This window comes from Salmo salar, chromosome ssa09, assembly GCF_905237065.1.
Source record: "Salmo salar chromosome ssa09, Ssal_v3.1, whole genome shotgun sequence".
Lineage (NCBI taxonomy): Eukaryota > Metazoa > Chordata > Actinopteri > Salmoniformes > Salmonidae > Salmo > Salmo salar.
In genome coordinates this window covers 129,261,716-129,284,338 of record NC_059450.1, presented here as the reverse complement: position 1 = coordinate 129,284,338, position 22,623 = coordinate 129,261,716, and the positions used below count along the sequence as shown (strand labels likewise).

General features: G+C 42.8%; 1 protein-coding gene across 50 annotated transcripts in view; it reads left to right on the top strand.

Moving 5' to 3' along the window:
* The first annotated feature begins 20,921 nt into the window (after positions 1–20,921).
* Positions 20,922–22,623, top strand: part of LOC106612831 (elastin) — an 84,811-nt gene continuing 83,109 nt past the window's right edge. For all 50 annotated transcript variants that reach the window (XM_045724573.1, XM_045724590.1, XM_045724586.1 and 47 more), the window contains exon 1: positions 20,922–21,222. In XM_045724573.1, coding sequence (XP_045580529.1) covers positions 21,147–21,222 — 76 coding nt within the window. In that variant the 5' untranslated portion in view covers positions 20,922–21,146. The remainder of the gene's footprint in view (positions 21,223–22,623) is intronic.

Here is a 22,623-nt window from a genome sequence, read left to right as displayed (position 1 = left end):
CCACCATTTCTCCTTTACCCAAATCCAGATAGCTGATGTCCTGAAAGAGCTTGCAAAATCTGGACCCATACAAATCAGCCGGGCTAGACAATCTGGACCCTCTCTTTCTAAAATTATTTGACGAAATTCCAATCCCTATTACTAGCCTGTTCAACCTCTCTTTCGTATCGGCTGAGATTCCCAAAGATTGGAAAGCTGCCGCGGTCATCCCCCTCTTCAAAGGGGGTGACACTAGACACAAACTGCTACAGACCTATATCTATCCTACCCTGTCTTTCTAAGGTCTTTGAAAGCCAAGTTAACAAACGGATTACCGACCATTTCGAATCACACCGTACCTTCTCCACTATGCAATCTGGTTTCAGAGCTGGTCATGGGTGCACCTCAGCCACGCTCAAGGTCCTAAACGAAATCATATCCGCCATCGATAAGAGGCATTACTGTGCAGCCGTCTTCATCGACCTGGCCAAGGCATTCGACTCTGTCAATCACCACATTCTTATCGGCAGACTCGACAGCCTTGGTTTCTCAAATGATTGCCTCGCCTGGTTTACCAACTACTTCTCTGATAGAGTTCAGTGTGTCAAATCGGAGGGCCTGTTGTCCGGACCTCTGGCAGTCTGGGGGTGCCACAGGGTTCAATTCTCAGGCCGACTCTCTTCTCTGTATACATCAATGATGTTGCTCTTGCTGCTGGTGATTCTCTGATCCAGCTCTATGCAGACGACACCATTCTGTATACTTCTGGCCCCTCTTTGGACACTGTGTTAACTAACCTCCAGACGAGCTTCAATGCCATACAACTCTCCTTCCATGGCCTCCAACTGCTCTTAAACGCAGGTAAAACTAAATGCATGCTATTCAATCGATCACTGCCCGTACCTGCTCGCCCGTCCAGCATCACTACTCTGGACGGCTCTGACTTAGAATACGTGGACAACTATAAATACCTGGGTGTCTGGTTAGACTGTAAACTCTCCTTCCAGGCTCACATTAAGCATCTCCAATCCAAAAGTAAATCTAGAATCGGCTTCCTATATCACAACAAAGCATCCTTCACTCATGCTGCCAAACATACCCTCGTAAAACTGACTATCCTACCGATCCTCGACTTTGGTGATGTCATCTATAAAATAGCCTCCAACACTCTACTCAACAAACTGGATGCAGTCTATCACAGTGCCATCCGTTTTGTCACCAAAGCCCCATACACTACCCACCATTGCGACCTTTACGCTCTCGTTGGTTGGCCCTCGCTTCATACTCGTCGCCAAACCCACTGGCTCCAGGTTATCTACAAGTCTCTGCTAGGTAAAGCCCCACCTTATCTCAGCTCACTGGTCACCATAGCAGCACCCACCCGTAGCACGCGCTCCTGCAGGTATATCTCACTGGTCACCCCCAAAGCCAATTCCTCCTTTGGTCGTCTTTCCTTCCAGTTCTCTGCAGCCAATGACTGGAACGAACTGCAAAAATCTCTGAAGCTGGAGACTCATATCTCCCTCACTAGCTTTAAGCACCAGCTGTCAGAGCAGCTCACAGATCACTGCACCTGTACATAGCCCATCTGTAAACAGCCCATCTATCTACCTACCTCATCCCCATACTGTATTTATTTATTTATCTTGCTCCTTTGCACCCCAGTATCTCTACTTGCACATTCATCTTCTGCACATCTACCATTCCAGTGTTTAATTGCTATATTGTAATTACTTCGCCACCATGGCCTATTTATTGTCTTAACTTACCTCATTTGCACTCACTGTATATAGACTTTTTGTTTTCTTTTGTTCTACTGTATTATTGACTGTATGTTTGTTTATTCCATGTGTAACTCTGTGTTGTTGTATGTGTCGAATTTCTACGGTTTATCTTGGCCAGGTCGCAGTTGCAATTGAGAACTTGTTCTCAACTAGCCTACCTGGTTAAATAAAGGTGAAATAAAAAAAATAAAAAAAGGAGGCTAAAGAAATGTGGCTTCACCCTCACAAACTTTTACAGATGCACAATTGAAAACATCCTGTTGGGCTGTATCACCACCTGGTACGGCAACCTGCACTGCCCACAACCGCAAGGCTCTCCAGAGGGTGGTGCGGTCTGCTCAACGCATCACCGGGGGCAAACTACCCGCCCTCCAGGACACCTACAGCCCCCAATGTCACAGGAAGGCCAAAAAGATCATCAAGGACATCAACCACCCGAGCCACTGCCTGTTCACCCCGCTATCATCCAGAAGGCGAGGTCAGTACAGGTGCATGAAAACTGTGACTGAGAGACTGAAAAACAGCTTCTATCCCAAGGCCATCAGACTTTTAAACAGCCATCACTAGCACATTAGAGGCTGCTCCCTATAGGCATAGACTAGAAATCACTGGCCACTTTAAGGAATGGAACACTAGTCACTTTAATAATGTTTACATATCTGGCATTACTGATCTCCTATGTATATACTGTATTCTATACTATTCTACGGTGTCTTAGTCACTTACATTTTTTTACATATCTTGCATTACTCATCTCATATGTATATACTGTATTCTATACTATTCTACGGTATCTTAGTCACTTAATGTTTACATATCTGGTATTACTCATCTCATAGGTACAGTTGAAGTCTGAAGTTTACATACACTTAGGTTGAAGTCATTATTATAACTCGTTTTTCAACCACTCTACAAATATCTTGTTAACAAACTATACATTTGGCAAGTTGGTTAGGACATCTACTTTGTGCATGACACAAGTAATTTTTCCAACAATTGTTTACAGACAGATTATTTCACTTATAATTAATTCACTGTATCACAATTCCAGTGGGTCAGAAGTTACACTAAGTTGACTGTACCTTTAAACAGCTTGGAAATTTCCAGAAAATGATGTCATGGCTTTAGAAGCTTCTGATAGGCTAATTGACATCATTTGAGTCAATTGGAGGTGTACCTGTGGATGTACTTCAAGGCCTACCTTCAAACTCAGTGCCTCTTTGCTTGACATCATGGGAAAATCAAAAGAAATCAACCTAGACCTCAGAAAATAATTGTTGACCTCCACAAGTCTGGTTCATCCTTGGGAGCAATTCCCAAACGCCTGAAGGTACCACGTTCGTCTGTACAAACAATAGTACGCAAGTATAAACACCCAACTTATTGTGGAAGGCTACCCGAAATGTTTGACCAAAGTTAAACAATTTAATGGCAATGCTACCAAATACTAATTGAGTGTATGTAAACTTCTGACCCACTGGGAATGTGATGAAAGAAATAAAAGCTGAAATAAATCTTTCTCACAACTATTATGACATTTCACATTCTTAAAATAAAGTGGTGATCCTAACTGACCTAAGACAGGGAATTTTACAAGGATTAAATGTCAGGAATTGTGGAAAACTGAGTTAATATATTTGGCTAAGGTGTATATAAACTTCTGACTTCAACTGTATATACTGTTTTCTATACTATTCTACAGTATCTCATTCACTTAATGTTTACATATCTTGCATTATTCACCTCATGTATGTATATACTGTACTCTATGTATCTTAGTCCGTTCCGCTCTGACATCGGTCGTCCATATGTACAGTTGAAGTCGGGAGTTGTGGTGTGATATTCTGAAATCGTTAATTTTACAACTGTTTGATATAACTTCATGGCTTGTTAGAGATGTTTAATGTGCAATGGGACCCTTAATTTGTAATTCGTGAAGCAACAGAAACACAAATTCTTGACTCCCTTTCTCTGTAGTCCACAGGGGGTAAAACAGCCTAAGTGGTCCACAGCCTTTAGCCAACCTCCATTCCAGTGCAAGATCTCGGGAGGAAAAGGTTTTAAGGTGTCTGCACAGCTGGATAAACCAGTCAGGAAATCTTAGCCTCCGATGGCCAAAAAACTGTATTGTGTGATCATTCGGCTAATCATGTATTTGCAACTTATGTAAACGGAATTCATGTGAGAATCACTTCGCCTATTGTCAGAGACTGAATCAAAAGATTTAAAGGCTCTATAAATATGTCCAGAGGAAACGCTGGCCTCCCGCAATTCATCCGTTAAGCATCACTCTTTTTAGTCAAGGTTTGATTACTATTTCCTCAGCACTGTAGGATAAACTGATTGACAAATGGATTGCATCATGGTAAAAATAAAGAGACCAGGGCTGAGACACGGCTATATTTTGTAATATTGGAAACACTACTCTGAAGGAACAATACCTGCAACATTTTATCTTCACACTACATCAACTATTGTTTGTAAGTTGGCGGCAGCCAACATATCCCAAAGTAAAAAGAGCAATGCATTATAGTCTCTGTTGTAACAAATTACTCGCTATCTACCCTTTCTGTCAATCACCATCTCTTTAAACTGTGATTTATAACCATCTATCACATTTCAGGTATGACCCAGATGCAGACAGTGTTGAAGAAACAAAAGTGTATGTCTAATACAGGGGCAGGCAAACGACAGGTCAAAGGCAGGCAGGGGTCAATAATCCAGAGAGGGTGCAAAGGGTCCAGAACGGCAGGCAGTCTCAGCAGAAGGGTCAAAACCGGAAAGAACTAGGAAACAGTAGCAGGGGAACAAATGGTGGTAGGTTTCACAAATAAAACTAACTGGCAACAGACAGAGAACACAGGTATAAATACACAGTGGATAATGGGGAAGATGGGCGACACCTTGAGGGGGGTGGAGACAAGCACAACTACAGGTGAAACAGATCAGGGTGTGACACCATCATTAGCTTTGTGTTGATACTCCAATCTAAGTGTCACTATTAGGAGTCCTGTTATCTGTAATTAGGTGCCCTTTTGTTTATGTTATCTTGTCCTCTCAGCGTCAGGGATCAAAATGCATTTTTGATGACCCTTTGAAAGGCCCTAGCCATAAGACATCATGGACGCATCAACATGTCCAACAGGATAACCAAGAGTGGTTTCAGTACACCAGTGTTGGGTTTGTGTCACCATAAAACATATGACTCAATACTGTGGACAGTATTATTAAACTAACACAGTTTACAATGCCACAAAATTGGCCACTTAACTTGGCTTGAGTTCAATGGCAATCTCTGGTGAGATCACTCAATACCGCCTGGGAATTCTCTTAAAGCCAGCCATTCCCAATTTATTTTTCTGCCCCATAATTTGAAATTCAAAGTCTGTTTTGATATTAGTTTGCCAAATACAACAATGCCTTGATTAGGTTGTCATGTTTCTAGGAATCATTGTTGTGCCAGTCCAGAAAAAAATCTCTGAAGAACGCCTAGAAGCCGATGCATAAAGCTTAATAAAGAACAGTGATTGTAGCGAAAGCAGAATGCAGGTTTCTTGTACCAGTCCAGATAAAAAATATTGAGATTCTGGAAGGACATATAATGAAATGCTGCCATGGGTTCTTTGACTTGGGCCGTATGGTCTGGTACCGGCATGGTGTCAATGTCTTGACCTTTATTTGACATTTTCTCTGGAGAGAATAGAAAGATGAAGTCAATGCCAGAAGGAAATCGATTTGCCCTGTTAAAATGACAAAAATCAGGGTTTTTATTCTCTGCTTAAATATACCTAGAGCTCATTCCCCTGCAGTTAAATCTCTTTCTCATGACAGAATAAAAAGCCCCACAAAATTGGATTATTAACGAAAGTGCACATGGATTCTGGAAATCGATGGTCTAATGCTGCAGTAGTCATCCAATGGACTACTAACTTCACAAAGATTGATGTTGTCCTTTAAAATGATGGGTTGCAATAACTTTCATAGTATCCCTTAAGTTCTCAGATAAAGGGTCTGTTCTGAAGCTTTAGTCAGAACTTCTAAAATCCTGAAACATTTGACATGCAGTTCTCAAATGGGTCCAAACTGACTGTTGCATTTTATTTTATCCTCCAACGATTTTCCTCCTCTGCTGACTATAAATGGAGTATTTTTATGATTCCATTCAACTGGAATGACTATTGTACTATAAGTTTCACCCAAAGTAGCAACATGGTGCAAGCATTCAGGAGGGAGAAGAGAGAGAAAGAGAAGGGGGGTGAGAGAATGATGGTGGTTGGCGTGTGAGTCCAGTGGGTCAGGAAGCCCATTGCATGGTGATTGATTAGGGCCTTAATTGGTTCCGAAGGAGGGTGTGGCAGTTCCTTCGCGATTGTTTCTGCGAGGCAGATTGTTGGCAAGTATCTCCTCTTGGAGTGGGTCTAGTGTGAGAACATGCCAGCTTATCAGGGGATTGACTCAGTTTATCAAATTGCTGTTCCACATTGGTGCTAATTAAAATAAGCCATCGCCATCGATTCGTGGCACTGTATCTCGCTCTGGGGACAGACTGTAATGGGGACATAAGGAAGTGGTAACAATGTCTAGCAAGTGTGTATGTTTCAGAAATGAAAAGCTATAAGTGACAGTGTTCTTAATGGAGCTCTGAGACATGGGTTAATCCCAAAGGAGGTCCACTTAAGCATATGGCTGGTGGTATAATGGGTCAGGAGGTAATTTTTACAGTAATGATTTTGAATAAGTTTTCTATAGTTCTTGCAGTTTTTGTCTTTTTTTAAAACATGAGAGGGAAAAGGAAGTTGTTAGCTAGATCTTACTGTAGTTATCATATCATCCACATGTTGTGTCTGTGGTATCTGAAGCATGCCTGTTGCTCTTACCCGAGTGAGATGCTGAGAGGACGTTTCATCAGCATCTTGTAACTTGAATCACCTATAAACTCTGCCAGGAGCCTGCTTTCTCTCTCAATCTCTCTCTTTCTCTCTTCAGGCCTCTCTCTGGTGGCACCCTGCCGGACCAGCATGCCTCCATGTCTTCTAGAAGCCCTGAGAAATCTGCTGATAAGTCCCAGCTCAAACATTCTAATATTATCATTATTAGTATTATGAATCTGATATAATTTCTTCGCTTCAGTTTGCCAATTATGTTATTTTTGTTGGGAAGGGAAGGGATGGAGGTATAGGCTAGATGGACCCAAGGAAGAGTAGCTGCTGCTTTTGCAACAGCTAATGGGAATCCTAATAAAATACCATATACCAAGATGGAGAGAGAGAGGGTTTGGGTGTGGCAGGTTGGTGTGAAGTAGGCAGAATACCATGGAAATAGTGTGGATTTTGTAGATGGAAAATGTCAAAGGTTAAGCGGAATTATGTATATTAGGTCAGAGGTGAGCAGATTGGTTGTACTGTAATGCCATGACATATAATGCACTTGTCTACTTCTCTTGTCTGGCAGCTTGTTTCATAGGATAAAACAATGAGAAAGACTGCCCGGCTCATAGAGACTTTTTCATTATAAAACAATGAGAAAGACTGCCCAGCTCATAGAGACTGTTTCAAAGGGAACTAGTGTGATAAATCACAGGGCAGAAATGTCTGCCATGCTGAACTCTGAAGTTGATAAGCTCATTATTTAGTTCCCATAGCCCTGGGAAACAGATGACATTTGAATACCATGAACGTGACCCTGAATTTCCTTTACAGGAAAAACAGAGTCATCATCTACGGTGGCCTACAATAGCAGTCACCCAACCCCCAAAGTTTAGCGAAGTCTTGTACTGTGGCTACTATCCAAAGATGATTCTAAACCTGAAATGTAACTGCAGAAATACTCAGATATTCTAAAGAATACCTTTTCATTAATAAATTAGGCTACAGGCCTTCAGGCTATGTTTTTGCGAGCCAACACCTGCCATTGGTCTATGAGAACATGACCCCTAAGAGGTTAGACCTGAACGTGCATGTCAGTGAAAGTATGACAAGAATGTAACCACAAAGGCTGAAGAATAAGAGGGAAAAAACTCCAACAAGAGCATGTAGTCAGCTGCTACATGCACTTTGAATTGAATAAGATGGATGAAATGTACTTAAACCTAAAATCCTTGCAAAACTTAATTTCGAACATGACTCGCCCGTTCTGTTGCCTAGTCCTGGTTCTACTCTGACCAGTATTCATCGGCCACTTCATGGCGGTTGCCTGGGCTTGGATGTTGGACGAGACACACTTTGGACCATATGTCGTGGATGCAGTAATGTCATTTCAGAGGAACAACATCTGGAGTGTGGTCTGGGCGTCTGCAGAGTGTTCTGGAGGCTTGCCAGTGGACCCTGTTCTGTTCAGCTCTGGTCTGGTCTGGTCTGTTCTGCTGTGTTCGTCCAACGCTGACAATGGGGCTCTATATTGATATTCTAACTGAAGCGAACAGCCATCTGTACTGTGGCCGTGAGCTCTGGAACTCTCTGCAACTCTGGAAATGTGTAGGCAGGGTTTTCTCCAAAGAATGGAAGAGTAGCGCTGCACCATCTTGTGGACTTGCTTTTTTTATACTTCGCTCTACATGCTACTGATAAAGCCAATATGTTTCTGATAGGAGAATGGATACTGAGACTACACAGATACTGAACGGATACTGAATACACATTGGTCCCTGATCAAATTAGCAAACGTGCAACCCCCCTCCCCCGCACAACAGGAAGGTCTAGTTAGTTTCCAGCTGTGAAGGTGTGTAGTACGAGTTCCAGCTTGTTTACATTGAGACTGGGTGTACCAGGTGCTGACAATGAAACAGACAAAACAGAATTTGTGTTTCACGAAACTAACACCTGGCTTAGGTGTCAGATAATTACTGAACTTCTTTAAATAGATTCAATCAATATCTGTTAGGGCGGGGCCAAAGAAAACCCATCCAACGAAAACCACTAGCTCCATTGTTCGGTAGGACCAAGATCATAGGAATTCCTCACTAAAGCAATCATAGCTCAGGACATACTTGATCATTTGACTAAAGTGTTGCTTGGGATAGAATATTCAAGGTTGTACATAGCTTATATTTAAGTAGACTTTAACTTGAGAAATGTATCTGTGTTTTAGGTCCCTGGTCCTTTTCTCTGTCAACCCCAGAGGCCATATGATGTCCAGTTGTTTCACATAATATTTTGTGGGTTAAACATACCCTTCATCAAACATACATTTATTACCTCTACCTTTTATGTACAATAATACTAAGCTTTTAACTGGTCTGTCCGTTGTTACGATTATGTCTGGGGGCTGAGAAGTGTTAATCATTTTATTGCGATTACCAGTACTGTCACGGGTGTCGTAATGTAGAGACCAAGGCGCAGCAGGTTGTGTGCTCATCATATTTTATTTAAACGTGAACACGAAGAAAAAACAAAGAAGCGACAGAATGACAGTTTCGCAGGCTATACTAACAGCAATGCAAACAATAACTACCCACAAAGGGACAGGTGGAAAACAAGCTCCTTAAGTAGGACTCTCAATCAGAAACAATGATGTACAGCTGTTCCTGATTGAGAGCCCCACCAGGCAAACAAAGAAATACACAACATAGACAACCTAGAATACAAAACAAGAACATAAACCAAAAACCCCGGAACACATAAATACAACACCCCTCTAAGTATACACACACCCCGAACCATATAAAACAAATACCCCTCTACCTAAATACCTAGCCCAAACCACATGAAACAAACACCCCCTGCCACGTCCTGACCAAACTAAAATAACAAATAACCCCTTATACTGGTCAGGACGTGACAAGTACATTTATTAATTCACACTGAATGTATAAAAACATTTTTAACTGTATTCCTCGAGTACAACATTAAAATGTATAAAAAAACTAAAATAATATCTACAGTAATATATCACATTGTTATTCCTCTCGAAGCTTCATACACACCCTGTTAGAGTTCTTGTGTAGGTCTAGATCTGTAATTGATTGTTCACAGGTTTGCGTGTGTCAACATTTGACTGCAATTACTTATTTGTTAGCTTAATTACTCTGCTAATATCCACGTAAGCCTGATTGCGCTTACGTGGACATTAGCAGCCAACACAGGAAGATAAGCCAGATACGCTTCACTTGAGTTGGGGTCATTTTAAGGTGCAGTTATGACCTATGCTGTAACTCCGTTGGTCTGTAAAATGCATCATACCGGTTGTATTTCTATATATTGAAAGTTATAGATCTTGATTACTGACATGCAAAACATTTTGGGTATATATCAACAATGGACTAATGAAACAAATACTAAAAGATTTTTGGGTGGAGTTTTCCTTTAATATATAGTGTTTTTGTTATTGTTTTAATGCTTGTATCTATAGTATATTGTGTGCATCTAGTTAGATAATCTAATCTTGTAACTTATTAATGCTGTACATCAGGCAATATCGGAGAATTTGCAGGTTCTCAGGCAATTATAGCAAAGTCTTGATAACTTTCTCTGTATGTTTGGTTTGGACATGTCTAGTCTAATACAGGCATTATTATACTAATTACACTTAAAGTGGCAATATGTAACTTTTTGGGCGACCCTACCAAATTCCCATAGAAATGTGGGTTATAGATCTATCATTCTACTTGAAAGCTACATGTAGTCTAAGACCTGGTAGAATTGTTCAATGTGCGTTATTTCTATGCTTCCCGATCTTAAGTTTTGTTTTTGCGTATTTTACTTTCAGTTTTGTACACCAGTTTCAAACAGCTGAAACAACAATATTTTGGGAAATATATTTCACAGCAGTTTAGATGGTATGGTGATTCTCTACACTATACTAGCTTATTTTGTATCTTAAATTGAAATTAGGCAAACTATTAGAGTTTTAGCAACCAGGAAATGGCAAGGCGATTTCTGCAACTTTAATCATGCTGTCTTTTTCTGATCGTGTTAAATGTTCAACATGACATTGCCTTATGTGGCAGGGCTTGCAAACTATTACAGACTACGAAAGGAAGCACAGCCGCGAGCTGCCCAGTGACACGAGCCTACCAGATGAGCTAAATCACTTCTATGCTCGCTTCGAGGCAAGCAACACTGAGGCATGCATGAGAGCATCAGCTGTTCCGGACGACTGTGTGATCATGCTCTCCATAGCCGACGTAAGTATGACCTTTAAACAGGTCAACATTCACAAGGCTGCGGGGCCAGACGGATTACCAGGAAGTGTGCTCCGGACATGTGCTGACCAACTGGCAGGTGTCTTCACTGACATTTTCAACATGTCCCTGATTGAGTCTGTAATAGCAACATGTTTCAAGCAGACCACTATAGTCCCTGTGCCCAAGAATACCAAGGCAACCTGCCTAAATGACTACAGACCCGTAGCACTCATGTCCGTAGACATGAAGTGTTTTGAAAGGCTGGTAAGGGCTCACATCAACACCATTATCCCAGAAACCCTAGATCCACTCCAATTTGCATACCGCCCAAACAGATCCACAGATGATGCAATCTCTATTGCACTCCACATTGCCCTTTCCCACCTGAACAAAAGGAACACCTATGTGAGAATGCTGTTCACTGACTACAGCTCAGCATTCAACACCATAGTACCCTCAAGCTCATCACTAAGCTAAGGATCCTGGGACTAAACACCTCCCTCTGCAACTGGATCCTGGACTTCCTGATGGGCCGCCCCCAGGTGGTGAGGGTAGGTAGCAACACATCTGCCACGCTAATCCTCAACACTGGAGCCCCCCAGGGGTGCATGCTCAGTCCCCCCCTTGAACTTCCTGTTCACCCACGACTGCATGGCCAGGCACGACTCCAACACCATCATTAAGTTTGTAGATGACACAACAGTGGTAGGCCTGATCACCGACAGTGACGAGGCAGCCTACAGGTAGGAGGTCAGAGACCTGGCCGGGTGGTGCCAGAATAACAACCTATCCCTCAACGTAACGAAGACTAAGGAGATGATTGTGGACTACAGGAAAAGGAGGACCGAGCACGCCCCCATTCTCATCGATGGGGCTGTAGTGGAGCAAGTTGAGAGCATCAAGTTCCTTGGTGTCCACATCACCAACAAACTAGAATGGTCCAAACACACCAAGACAGTCGTGAAGAGGGCACGACAAGCCTATTCCCCCTCAGGAAACGAAAAAATGTGTCATAGGTCCTCAGATCCTCAAAAGGTTCTACAGCTGCAACATCGAGAGCATCCTGACTGGTTGCATCACTGCCTGGTACGGCAATTGCTCAGCCTCCGACCGCAAGGCACTATAGAGGGTAGTGCGTATGGCCCAGTACATCACTGGGGCTAAGCTGCCTGCTGTCCAGGACCTTTACACCAGGCGGTCTCAGAGGAAGGCCCTAAAAATTGTCAAAGACCCCAGCCACTCCAGTCCTACACTGTTCTCTCTACTACCGCATGGCAAGAGGTACCAGGGTGCCAAGTCTAGGACAAAAAGGCTTCTCAACAGTTTTTACCCCCAAGCCGTAAGATTCCTGAACAGGTAATCAAATGGCTACCCGGACAATTTGCCCCCCCCTCCCCCTTCTCCCCCAACCCCCCTTCTACGCTGCTGTTACTCTCTGTTTATCATATATGCATAGTCACTTTAATTATACATTCATGTACATACTACCTCAATACCTCAAGCCAAAAATCACTAAAGCTGGAAACTCTTACCTCCCTCACTAGCACCAGCTGTCAGAGCAGCTCACAGATCACTGCACCTGTACATAGCCCATCTGTAAATAGCCCATCCAATCTACCTCATCCCCATACTGTATTTATTTATTTATTTATTTATCTTGCTCCTTTGCACCCCAGTATCTCTTCTTGCACATTCATCTTCTGCACATTCTACCATTCCCGTGTTTAATTGCTATATTGTAATTACTTCGCCACCATGGCCTATTCATTGCCTTACCTCCCTTATCCTACCTCATTTGCACATGCTGTATATAGACTTTTCTACTGTATTATTGATTGTATGTTTGTTTATTCCATGTGTAACTCTGTGTTGTTGTATGTGTCGAACTGCTTTGCTTTATCTTGGCCAGGTTGCAGTTGCAAATGAGAAATTGTTCTCAACTAGCCTACCTGGTTAAATAAAGGTGAAATAAAATAAATACAAATAAAAAATTGGCCCGACCAACCAGTACCTCCGCACATTGGCTAACCGGGCTATCTGCGTTGTGTCCCGCCACCCGCCAACCCCTCTTTTACGCTACTGCTACTCTCTGTTCATCATATATGCATAGTCACTTTAACCATATCTACATGTACATACTACCTCAATCAGCCTGACTAACCGGTGTCTGTATGTAGCCTCGCTACTGTTATAGCCTCGCTACTGTATATAGCCTCGCTACTGTATATAGCCTCGCTACTGTTATTTTTCACTGTCTTTTTACTGTTGTTTTATTTCTTTACTTACCTATTGTTCACCTAATACCTTTTTTGCACTGCTGGTTAGAGCCTGTTAGTAAGCATTTCACTTTAAGGTCTACACCTGTTGTATTCGGCGCACGTGACAAATAAACTTTGATTTGATTTGCTTTACTGTATACTGTTTCAGGTTTATTTGTTATAGATCATCCACTGAACTTTCATTGTGTTAGCACGAAGACAATACCACAATACTATTTATCCTCAATTCCACTCTATGGAATTGCTCTATATTGCTCCCTCAGTTTTGGAGATACAGCATCTAGATAATAAGAAAAAGCTTGTAACATTGAAATATGAGTTTGTCCAGACTCCAGAGGGGGGAATCTGTGGGGAATCTGGGGCTACAGACCTTCTGTCTGACCTACTGTGACACCCAATCTGCTGTGCAGTGTTACGGTGCAGAAGCACAGAGTAGATTGAGGCCTACTTTATCTGCATATCATCCTGAGATGCCATAACATATACCTTTGAGTTGGGAGGGTGGTGGTGGAATGGTGTAGGGGTGCAGGGGTGTCGATGTGGAAAATCCATCACCATGTATCCACACGTTAACTCAGACCCTAGTGAACAGAGAGATCAAAGCCTTTGAATATGCATTTTAAACCATTCATATGGTTATGGTTTGGGTGCCCTCACAAAACTATAATGTTCGCATAATGAAATGACTCAATCACATTTTTAGATACACCGACAAATAAACACCAAAGAGGGCCTCCCGAGCGGCGCAGTGGTCTAAGGCATTGCATTGCAGTGCTAGCTGTGCCACTAGAGATCCAGGTTCGAGTCCAGGGTCTGTCGCAGTTGGTTTGTGACCGGGAGACCCATGGGGCGGCACACAATTGGCCCAGCGTTGTCTGGGTTTTGACGGCAGGGATGTTCTTGTCCCATTGCGCACTAGCAACTCCTGTGGCGGGCTGGGCACAATGCACGCTGACATGGTCGCCAGGTGTACGGTGTTCCCTCCAACACATTGGTGCGGCTGGCTTCCGGGTTTAGCGGACTGTCAAGAAACAGTGCAGCTTGGCTGGGTTGTGTTTCAGAGGATGCACGGCTCTTGATCTTCATCTCTCTCAAGTCCGTACGGGAGTTGCAGCGATGGGACAAGACTGTAACTACCAATTGGATACTAGAAAAGGGGTATTTTTTTAAATATACACTGCTCAAAAAAATAAAGGGAACACTTAAACAACACAATGTAACTCAAAGTCAATCACACTTCTGTCAAATCAAACTGTCCACTTAGGAAGCAACACATGATTGACAATAAATGTCACATGCTGTTGTGCAAATGGAATAGACAACAGGTGGAAATTATAGGCAATTAGCAAGACACCCCCAATAAAGGAGTGGTTCTGAAGGTGGGGACCACAGACCACTTCTCAGTTCCTATGCTTCCTGGCTGATGTTTTGGTCACTTTTGAATGCTGGCGGTGCTTTCACTCTAGTGGTAGCATGAGACGGAGTCTACAACCCACACAAGTGGCTCAGGTAGTGCAGCTCATCCAGGATGGCACATCAATGCGAGCTGTGGCAAGAAGGTTTGCTGTGTCTGTCAGCGTAGTGTCCAGAGCATGGAGGCGCTACCAGGAGACAGGCCAGTACATCAGGAGACGTGGAGGAGGCCGTAGGAGGGCAACAACCCAGCAGCAGGACCGCTACCTCCGCCTTTGAGCAAGGAGGAGCAGGAGAAGCACTGCCAGAGCCCTGCAAAATGACCTCCAACAGGCCACAAATGTGCATGTGTCTGCTCAAACGGTCAGAAACAGACTCCATGAGGGTGGTATGAGGGCCCGACGTCCACAGGTGGGGGTTGTGCTTACAGCCCAACACCGTGCAGGACGTTTGGCATTTGCCAGAGAACACCAAGATTGGCAAATTCAACACTGGCACCCTGTGCTCTTCACAGATAAAAGCAGGTTCACACTGAGCACGTGACAGACGTGATAGAGTCTGGAGACGCCGTGGAGAACATTCTGCTGCCTGCAACATCCTCCAGCATGACCGGTTTGGCAGTGGGTCAGTCATGGTGTGGGGTGGCATTTCTTTGGGGGGCCGCACAGCCCTCCATGTGCTCGCCAGAGGTAGCCTTACTGCCATTAGGTACCGAGATGAGATCCTCAGACCCCTTGTGAGACCATATGCTGGTGCGGTTGGCCCTGGGTTCCTCCTAATGCAAGACAATGCTAGACCTCATGTGGCTGGAGTGTGTCAGCAGTTCCTGCAAGAGGAAGGCATTGATGCTATGGACTGGCCCGCCCGTTCCCCAGACCTGAATCCAATTGAGCACATCTGGGACATCATGTCTCGCTCCATCCACCAACGCCACATTGCACCACAGACTGTCCAGGAGTTGGCGGATGCTTTAGTCCAGGTCTGGGAGGAGATCCCTCAGGAGACCATCCACCACCTCATCAGGAGCATGCCCAGGCGTTGTAGGGAGGTCATACAGGCACGTGGAGGCCACACACACTACTGAGCCTCATTTTGACTTGTTTTAAGGACATTACATCAAAGTTGGATCAGCCTGTAGTGTGGTTTTCCACTTTAATTTTGAGTGTGACTCCAAATCCAGACCTCCATGGTTGATAAATTGGATTTCCATTGATTATTTTTGTGTGATTTTGTTGTCAGCACATTCAACTATGTAAAGAAAAAAGTATTTAATAAGATTATTTCTTTCATTCAGATCTAGGATGTGTTGTTTAAGTGTTCCCTTTATTTTTTTGAGCAGTATATATATATATATATATGAAAATAAACGCCAAAGAAAACAGATGACAGCCCAAAAAAGTATTATTATTTTGAGCCTGGGCAAATGGAGCTGCTGTTGCTTCTGGACCTAGTGTTTGGTAGAGAGAATTTTTAATACGATGGATGGCATTAGCATTATCTCAAGATGTAGGTGATTCAGGAATCCACAATATCTGGGTTTCTTTTTCAGATTCCTCACAGATCTTTTTCATAGTTGTTTAACAGCTGATTTGTTTACTTGATATACTTTTGCCTAACAAGTCCAAAATAACTAAATTCATAATCATTAAAAATATCAGTGACATGTTGGAGAAAATGCTGGTTAAGATAAATAAATTGACTATGTTTGCACTCCTTGCCATAAGTGCTCTGAATAAAATAACTATTTATTAATTTAAAAAAGTCAGCTATGCTTGCTGATAAAGCTGATTAAGCCTAAGCTAATTGCCAAATTATAGATTTAATTACCTGTTAAAATCTTCTGTATTGTTATTGGCTAGTGATGATGCAAACAGGTCTGAAATTGTTAGCTATAAGATGTGAATTCACTGCTGTTCCTTGAAAACGAGTGTCATTGCCAAACTACACTACATTAACTTTCAAAAATCATAGTCAAATAAAATACATATATATCTCTGTATTTTCTAAATCCTATGATGACTAATATGTCACTCATCAATTTATTTGAGATTCAGGTCTACATAACCTCCAGTTGTCCTCCCCAAGGAGGATTTGTCTACAAACAACCTCAGTCTTTCTGGCAAAAACACCAAGCAACTGAGCCCAAAGGAGGAGCACCAGACATCAGCTAAAATAGAGATTTAGACCTGTAAGTTTTTGGGGAAAAACACTCCATCCTTCCAGAACACATTCTTTACCTCCCAAACAGACTCGTCAGCTGGGGCCATTAGTCTTAAATAATTAAACATTGGAAAAATAGTGTTGTTCAGGATACAGCATGAGGTCAGATGTCCTGGTAATGCTTTGGGTGGTAACTAATGATTTACTGTAACCATGAGAGAAGGGAACTGTACAAGTGTTTTTTTGGTTTGGATTGCTGTAACACAGGGTTTTAAATTATTCATTCAGTATGACCGGGTACATTGAGGCAACAAAGAAAACAAATGATTATTCTGTTAGTTACAAAAGATAACACAGTGCCACCGACGCGGCCCACTACCAAGGACTGTGGCCTCTCCTTCTCCATGGCCAACGTGAGTAAAACATTTAAACATGTTAACCCTCGCAACGCTGCTGGCACAGACAGCATCCCTGGCCGCATCCTCAGAGCATGCGCAGACCAGCTCGCTTGTGTGTTTACAGGCATATTCAATCTCTCCCTATCCCAGTCTGCTGTCCCCACATGCTTCTAGATGGCCACCATTGTTCCTGTACCCAAGAAGACAACGGTAACTGAACTTAATGACTATCGCCCCGCTCTGTCATCATGAAGTGCTTTGAGAGACTAGTCAAGGCTCATATCACCTCTACCTTCCTGCCACCCTAGACCCACTTCAATTTGCTTACCGCCCCAGTAGATCCACAGACGATGCAATCGCCATCACTCTGCACACTGCCCTATTCCAACTGGACAAGAGGAATACCTATGTAAGAATGTTGTTTATTGACTATAGCTCAGCAACTGGGTCCTGAACTTCCTGACGGGCCACCCACAGGTGGTGAAGGTAGGAAACATCACCTCCATAAACGCTAACCCTCAACACTGGGGCCCCACAAGGGTATGTGCTCAGCCCCCTCCTGTACTCCCTGTTCACCCATGACTGCGTGGCCAAGCACGCCTCCAACTCAATCATCAAGTTTGCAGACAACACAACAGTAGTAGGCTTGTTGATTACCAACGATGACGAGACAGCCTACAGGGAGGAGGGGAAGGCTCTGGGAGTGTGGTGCCTGGAAAACAACCTCTCACTCAACGTCAACAAAACAAAGGAGATGATCGTGGACTTCAGGAATTCAGGAAAAAGCAGAAGGTGCCCCCCTATCTACATCAACCGCAACGGAGAAGGTGGAAAGCTTCAAGTTCCTTGGCGCACAGTGTGGTGAAGAAGGCGCAACAGAGCCTTTTCAACCTCAGGAAGCTAAAGAAATCTGGCTTGTCACCTAAAACCCTCACAAACTTTTACAGATGCACAATTGAAAGCATCCCCTCGGGCTGTATCACCGCCTGGTACCGCAACTGCACCGCCCGCAACCGCAAGGCTGTCTGTCCAACGCATTACCGGGGGCAAACTACCCGCCCTCCAGGACACCTACAGCACCCGATGTCACAGGAAGGCCAAAAAGATCATCAAGGACATCAACCACCCGAGCCACTGCTTGTTCACCCCGTTATCATCCAGAAGGCAAGGTCAGTACAGGTGCATCAAAGCTGGGACCGAGAGACTGAAAAACAGCTTCTGTCTCAAGGCCATCAGACTGTTAAAAACTTCTACGGGATCGGTGTCCCCCCCCGCGGGACGGTTGAGGTAATGTAGGTTAATGTGATTAGCATGAGGTTGTAAGTAACAAGTACATTTCCCAGGACATAGACATATCGGATATGGGCAGAAAGCTTAAATTCTTGTTAATCTAACTGCACTGTCCAATTTTCCGTAGCTATTATAGTGCAAGAATACCATGCTATTGTTTGAGGAGAGCGCACAGTTATGAACTTGAAAATGTATTAATAAACCATTTGATTGATTTGATGCTTTCAGAAATTCCATTCTGTCAAAAGAAAAACGTTATTACGCTGATAAGAACTTGCTTATAAACAAATAAATGTCTTATCTGATATAGAACCCCCCTGAATTTGTACACTTCTTTAGATGTCACAGTGACTCAACTCGTTGACCTGGTGTTCTCTATTGTGAAGCCTCTATACAATAAAAGTCAAGATGATTCTGCACCCCAAACAATCTGAAAAAAAAAGATTGGAAGCATGGGAAATCCACTGAGGTTGATATTTAACTGTAGTAAACAAGTTTGTTTGTGAATAACCAAAGGCCCCTTGCAACTGGAAAACAGTAGGAGTCCTGAGGCAAGCCTGATTGGAGGGGATCAACATCAGGGAATCTTGACGTTAATGAAGTATGTTGCCACTATGAAGAGTACTGTTTGTCTTGGGCAACAGGGCCTATTTGTATATGTGCTATAGCCTGTGTGTCAAGTTTATGTCTGAAAGAATAATCAGTGTTGGCCCTGACTCCTGCCAGAGAAAGAAACCCTGTTTGACCCCCCTTCTCACCTCAAAATCCAAATATGTGTCCCGGGATACAAATGAAGGATGGACAATGACAGCCTTGTCAGCGGTGAGATGTTTGTAAAATAATGGGCTGCACTTCCTATGCTGAACTGAAACTGTTCACAGGTGTTTGGAGAGGAAGTGACCCGTGAGTCACCTGCCAGTGATCTACCTCCAACACAAACCTTCAACCGACACAACAGATCTGAATCCGATGATTTGAGTTCTGGTTATCCTCTAGATTAGAATTTAGATTCGTCCCCTTGTAAGGAAGAATATGTTAACCCACAGTGAACCAGAGCACAGAGCTCTAACCTGACAGTCATGGCTGACTGAAAAGTGAGATATTTCAACCCAAGTTTTGGATGGAAAGTCCAAGCAAATAGGAAGTTCGGTTCCGCTTTTACTTTATGAGCTGGCTAGCTATATACGTTTTTCCTTTGCCACAGAAGCATTTTGTATTGCGGGTGACTTTAAAGCCATAGCACTGTAAAGCAAATGTTTACCATTAAGTTCTGAATGGAATGGAGAGGGCTCCGCCGCACTCCATTAAAATAAACATGTTTGCAATAGTGCTAGGATATACACTGAGATTGTATTACAGCAATGCAGGTATTACCTGTAAGAGAAAGGGAGGCAGCTCAGTGAATAATTTCTCTCCTAATGCCTGTACAATATGCTGACTTTGGAAACTCTCATAAAAGAGGAATTCTGGCCATGAGCAGAATGCTCTCTGAGATCCAGGGGCAGCACAGGGAGTAGGTGATGTCTACCCAGCAGCTTCCATGGAGACCCCATAGGTAGGGTCTGTCGTCAAAACGTCATCGGAATGCCTCTCAAGCTGATTAATAGCTCAGAGGTCTGTCCTTATCCTGGCAGCGTAACTCAGGACAGTAGATTGTCAAACTATGTCAAGGTTGTGAATCGGAATGGGCTGCTTCAAGCTCCATTGCTCCATAGGGGGTCGCAGTTGGAGATGTAACTGTATGTGTGTGTTTAAACGTTTATCCTGCTGACCAAGCTGGCCTAGCTGAACAACAGTCTGATGTTTGTTAGAAGGCATTTCTCCAACAGCCATCTCTCTCTCAGTGACGCTGGCAGTGTTCTCACTGCCCTGCTAGAACCGCTCTTCACACGTGGGCCGTAGGGCAGGCTGAATTGCTATTTCTAGCCTCTTCAGACTATCTGCTGCCTCTGTTATGTTTCTGCCTTGATATTTGGTGAAAGTTTGTTACTGAATTGAAGTCTACTTTATTTTTCTTTTAAACTCTTTGATAGTTGTTCACTCTGTCTGGAAGGATTTAGGGTCATCGGAACACCACTGAACCTGTGGAAAAAACCCTCAAGATATTGTGTTGCTGAAAACCCTCTACTCTATTACTAGGAGGAATAGTCATGGAAAACAGGTAATTACCCAAGATTTGTTCACTGGTTTACTCTCCCTCTCTTTCTCTTCCTCAGTCTCTCTCTCCCTGTCTCTCTCTCCCTCTGTCTCTCTCACTGTGTACTTTAAAAGATAAGTCCTCTCTGAATCCATGCAAATGTCTGGCAGACAGTGCAATTCCTTTTGGATGAGGGGGGTGGGAAGGAGGGGGGTCTCTCCTTCCCTCTCTCTTTCTTTTCTCTCCCCCCTTCTCTCTCTCTCTCTCTCTCTCTCTCTCTCTCTCTCTCTCTCTCTCTCTCTCTCTCTCTCTCTCTCTGGCAGCAGAGCCTGCACTGTTGGCAGGAGTGACCAGAATAAAAACAGCAACACCAGACATAGGGGAGGGAAAAAAGCGAAGTGATCCATTGAACCAAAAGTCTTTGCCCTCTCTTAATTACGTAGTGGCCCATATCTTTTCTCTTTTTTTCCACTTTAAACATTTTTTTTTCTTTCTTCTGTACTTGAAGACCTCTGGTTGTTGGTAATTAGCTTGAGGAGAATAAAAACAACCGATAGGGAGAGGGGTGGTGCATTGTGGAGCGAGATGGCTAACAGAATGGTTCTATCACTCCTTCATGGTTTCTTCTACCTATCTCTGATTCAGCCCTCTCTTCAAGGAGGTAGGTGTGTGCCTAGGTGAACTCAGCCATGACCTCTGCTACCTAGATAGCAGGCTTAGGGTGCAGGTATTTTAGAACAGGTGCAGGTCTATGTCTCTGTGTTTCTCTTTGCTCTTCTCAGTTGTTACACAGAGGACTTTAACCACTCCAACCTCTCTGTTGTGTGTGCAGTTCTGTCTATTTCATAAAGTGTATGGTATATTTGTCATGCATGCACTGATATCCACTGACCCAGTCTTGTCTTGTTTATTTTGTCTGCAAACCCTGCTAAAGAGGACCTGTCTAGAAAGCAATTCAGATAACTTATTTCTGTGCAAAATTCACGCAAATCCTATGCATAACCTTTTCTCCATAAAAACGTTTTTTTGTTTCTCTCAAATACCCTCAAAATGTTTGCATCTAAAATATAAACCATACTTCAAACTGAATATTTATTTTGAAAGTAGCACTTATGACTATTCAGTCATGTTGATTCTAGCTGACTCTCTGTACAAGTGTCAAAGATTTTAAAAGCCCCAACTTTCCATTGCACTTGAAGTTCAAGATAACAACATTCTGTTCCATTGCAGTGCAGATCTACCACTCACTGTCTCGATTATAATTAAAACACACAATGGTAATCTGCTCCATATTTGCATGTGCTTTGTGTTCTTGTAGTTGTGGCTAATATTGTCCAGGTTTTGGACCAGATACAGTATTTATGCCTGCAGGGTTAGAGTTGTTGTTGTGGTATTTTTAGAGAGGATTGTCTTTCTAAAGGCAGATTCAGTGTCTAAATACATATATCATAACTGTACTTTATACTGTCTGGCTCATTTCTTTATTAGGTACATATTTCTATTTTAAGAATTGTAAAGGATTTATATTGAGGATATACAAGGTAGTCTTTGCGAAAATCTGTGTCACACATTGTAATATTGATCCAACAATTCGATCTCCAGCAATATTTTCAACTTGATTTTATTTGTTGACTTAAACAAGAACATAATAGCTTAAATTTAAAAGTGAAATGAAATGATTGTGGTGGTTATAAAGCCTAAACAAGCATACATTTTATTAGGACCTCTAAAATTGTTTCTTGAATTTATACAATTTCAGATAAAGCTGGAGGAACTGTCCAGCAACTGGCTTATGTTGGAAGTGCTCACTAGGAAGAGGGAACAATAAAATATATATCCTAAACACATAAATACAGAAATATGAGTGACCTGGCTTAGCGCAAATTGGCATACAGTATGTTTGGTTTCTAGAGAGGACTGTTTCCAACAGGTTTCAGTGTTTTTGAGTGTGAATGAAATCAGGGGCGTATTCATTACGCCGATTCTGTAGCAAAACATTTATTAAACGGAAGCAAACAGAACAAAATGGGGAGGGACCTACCTGAATTTGTCCAATAGAAAC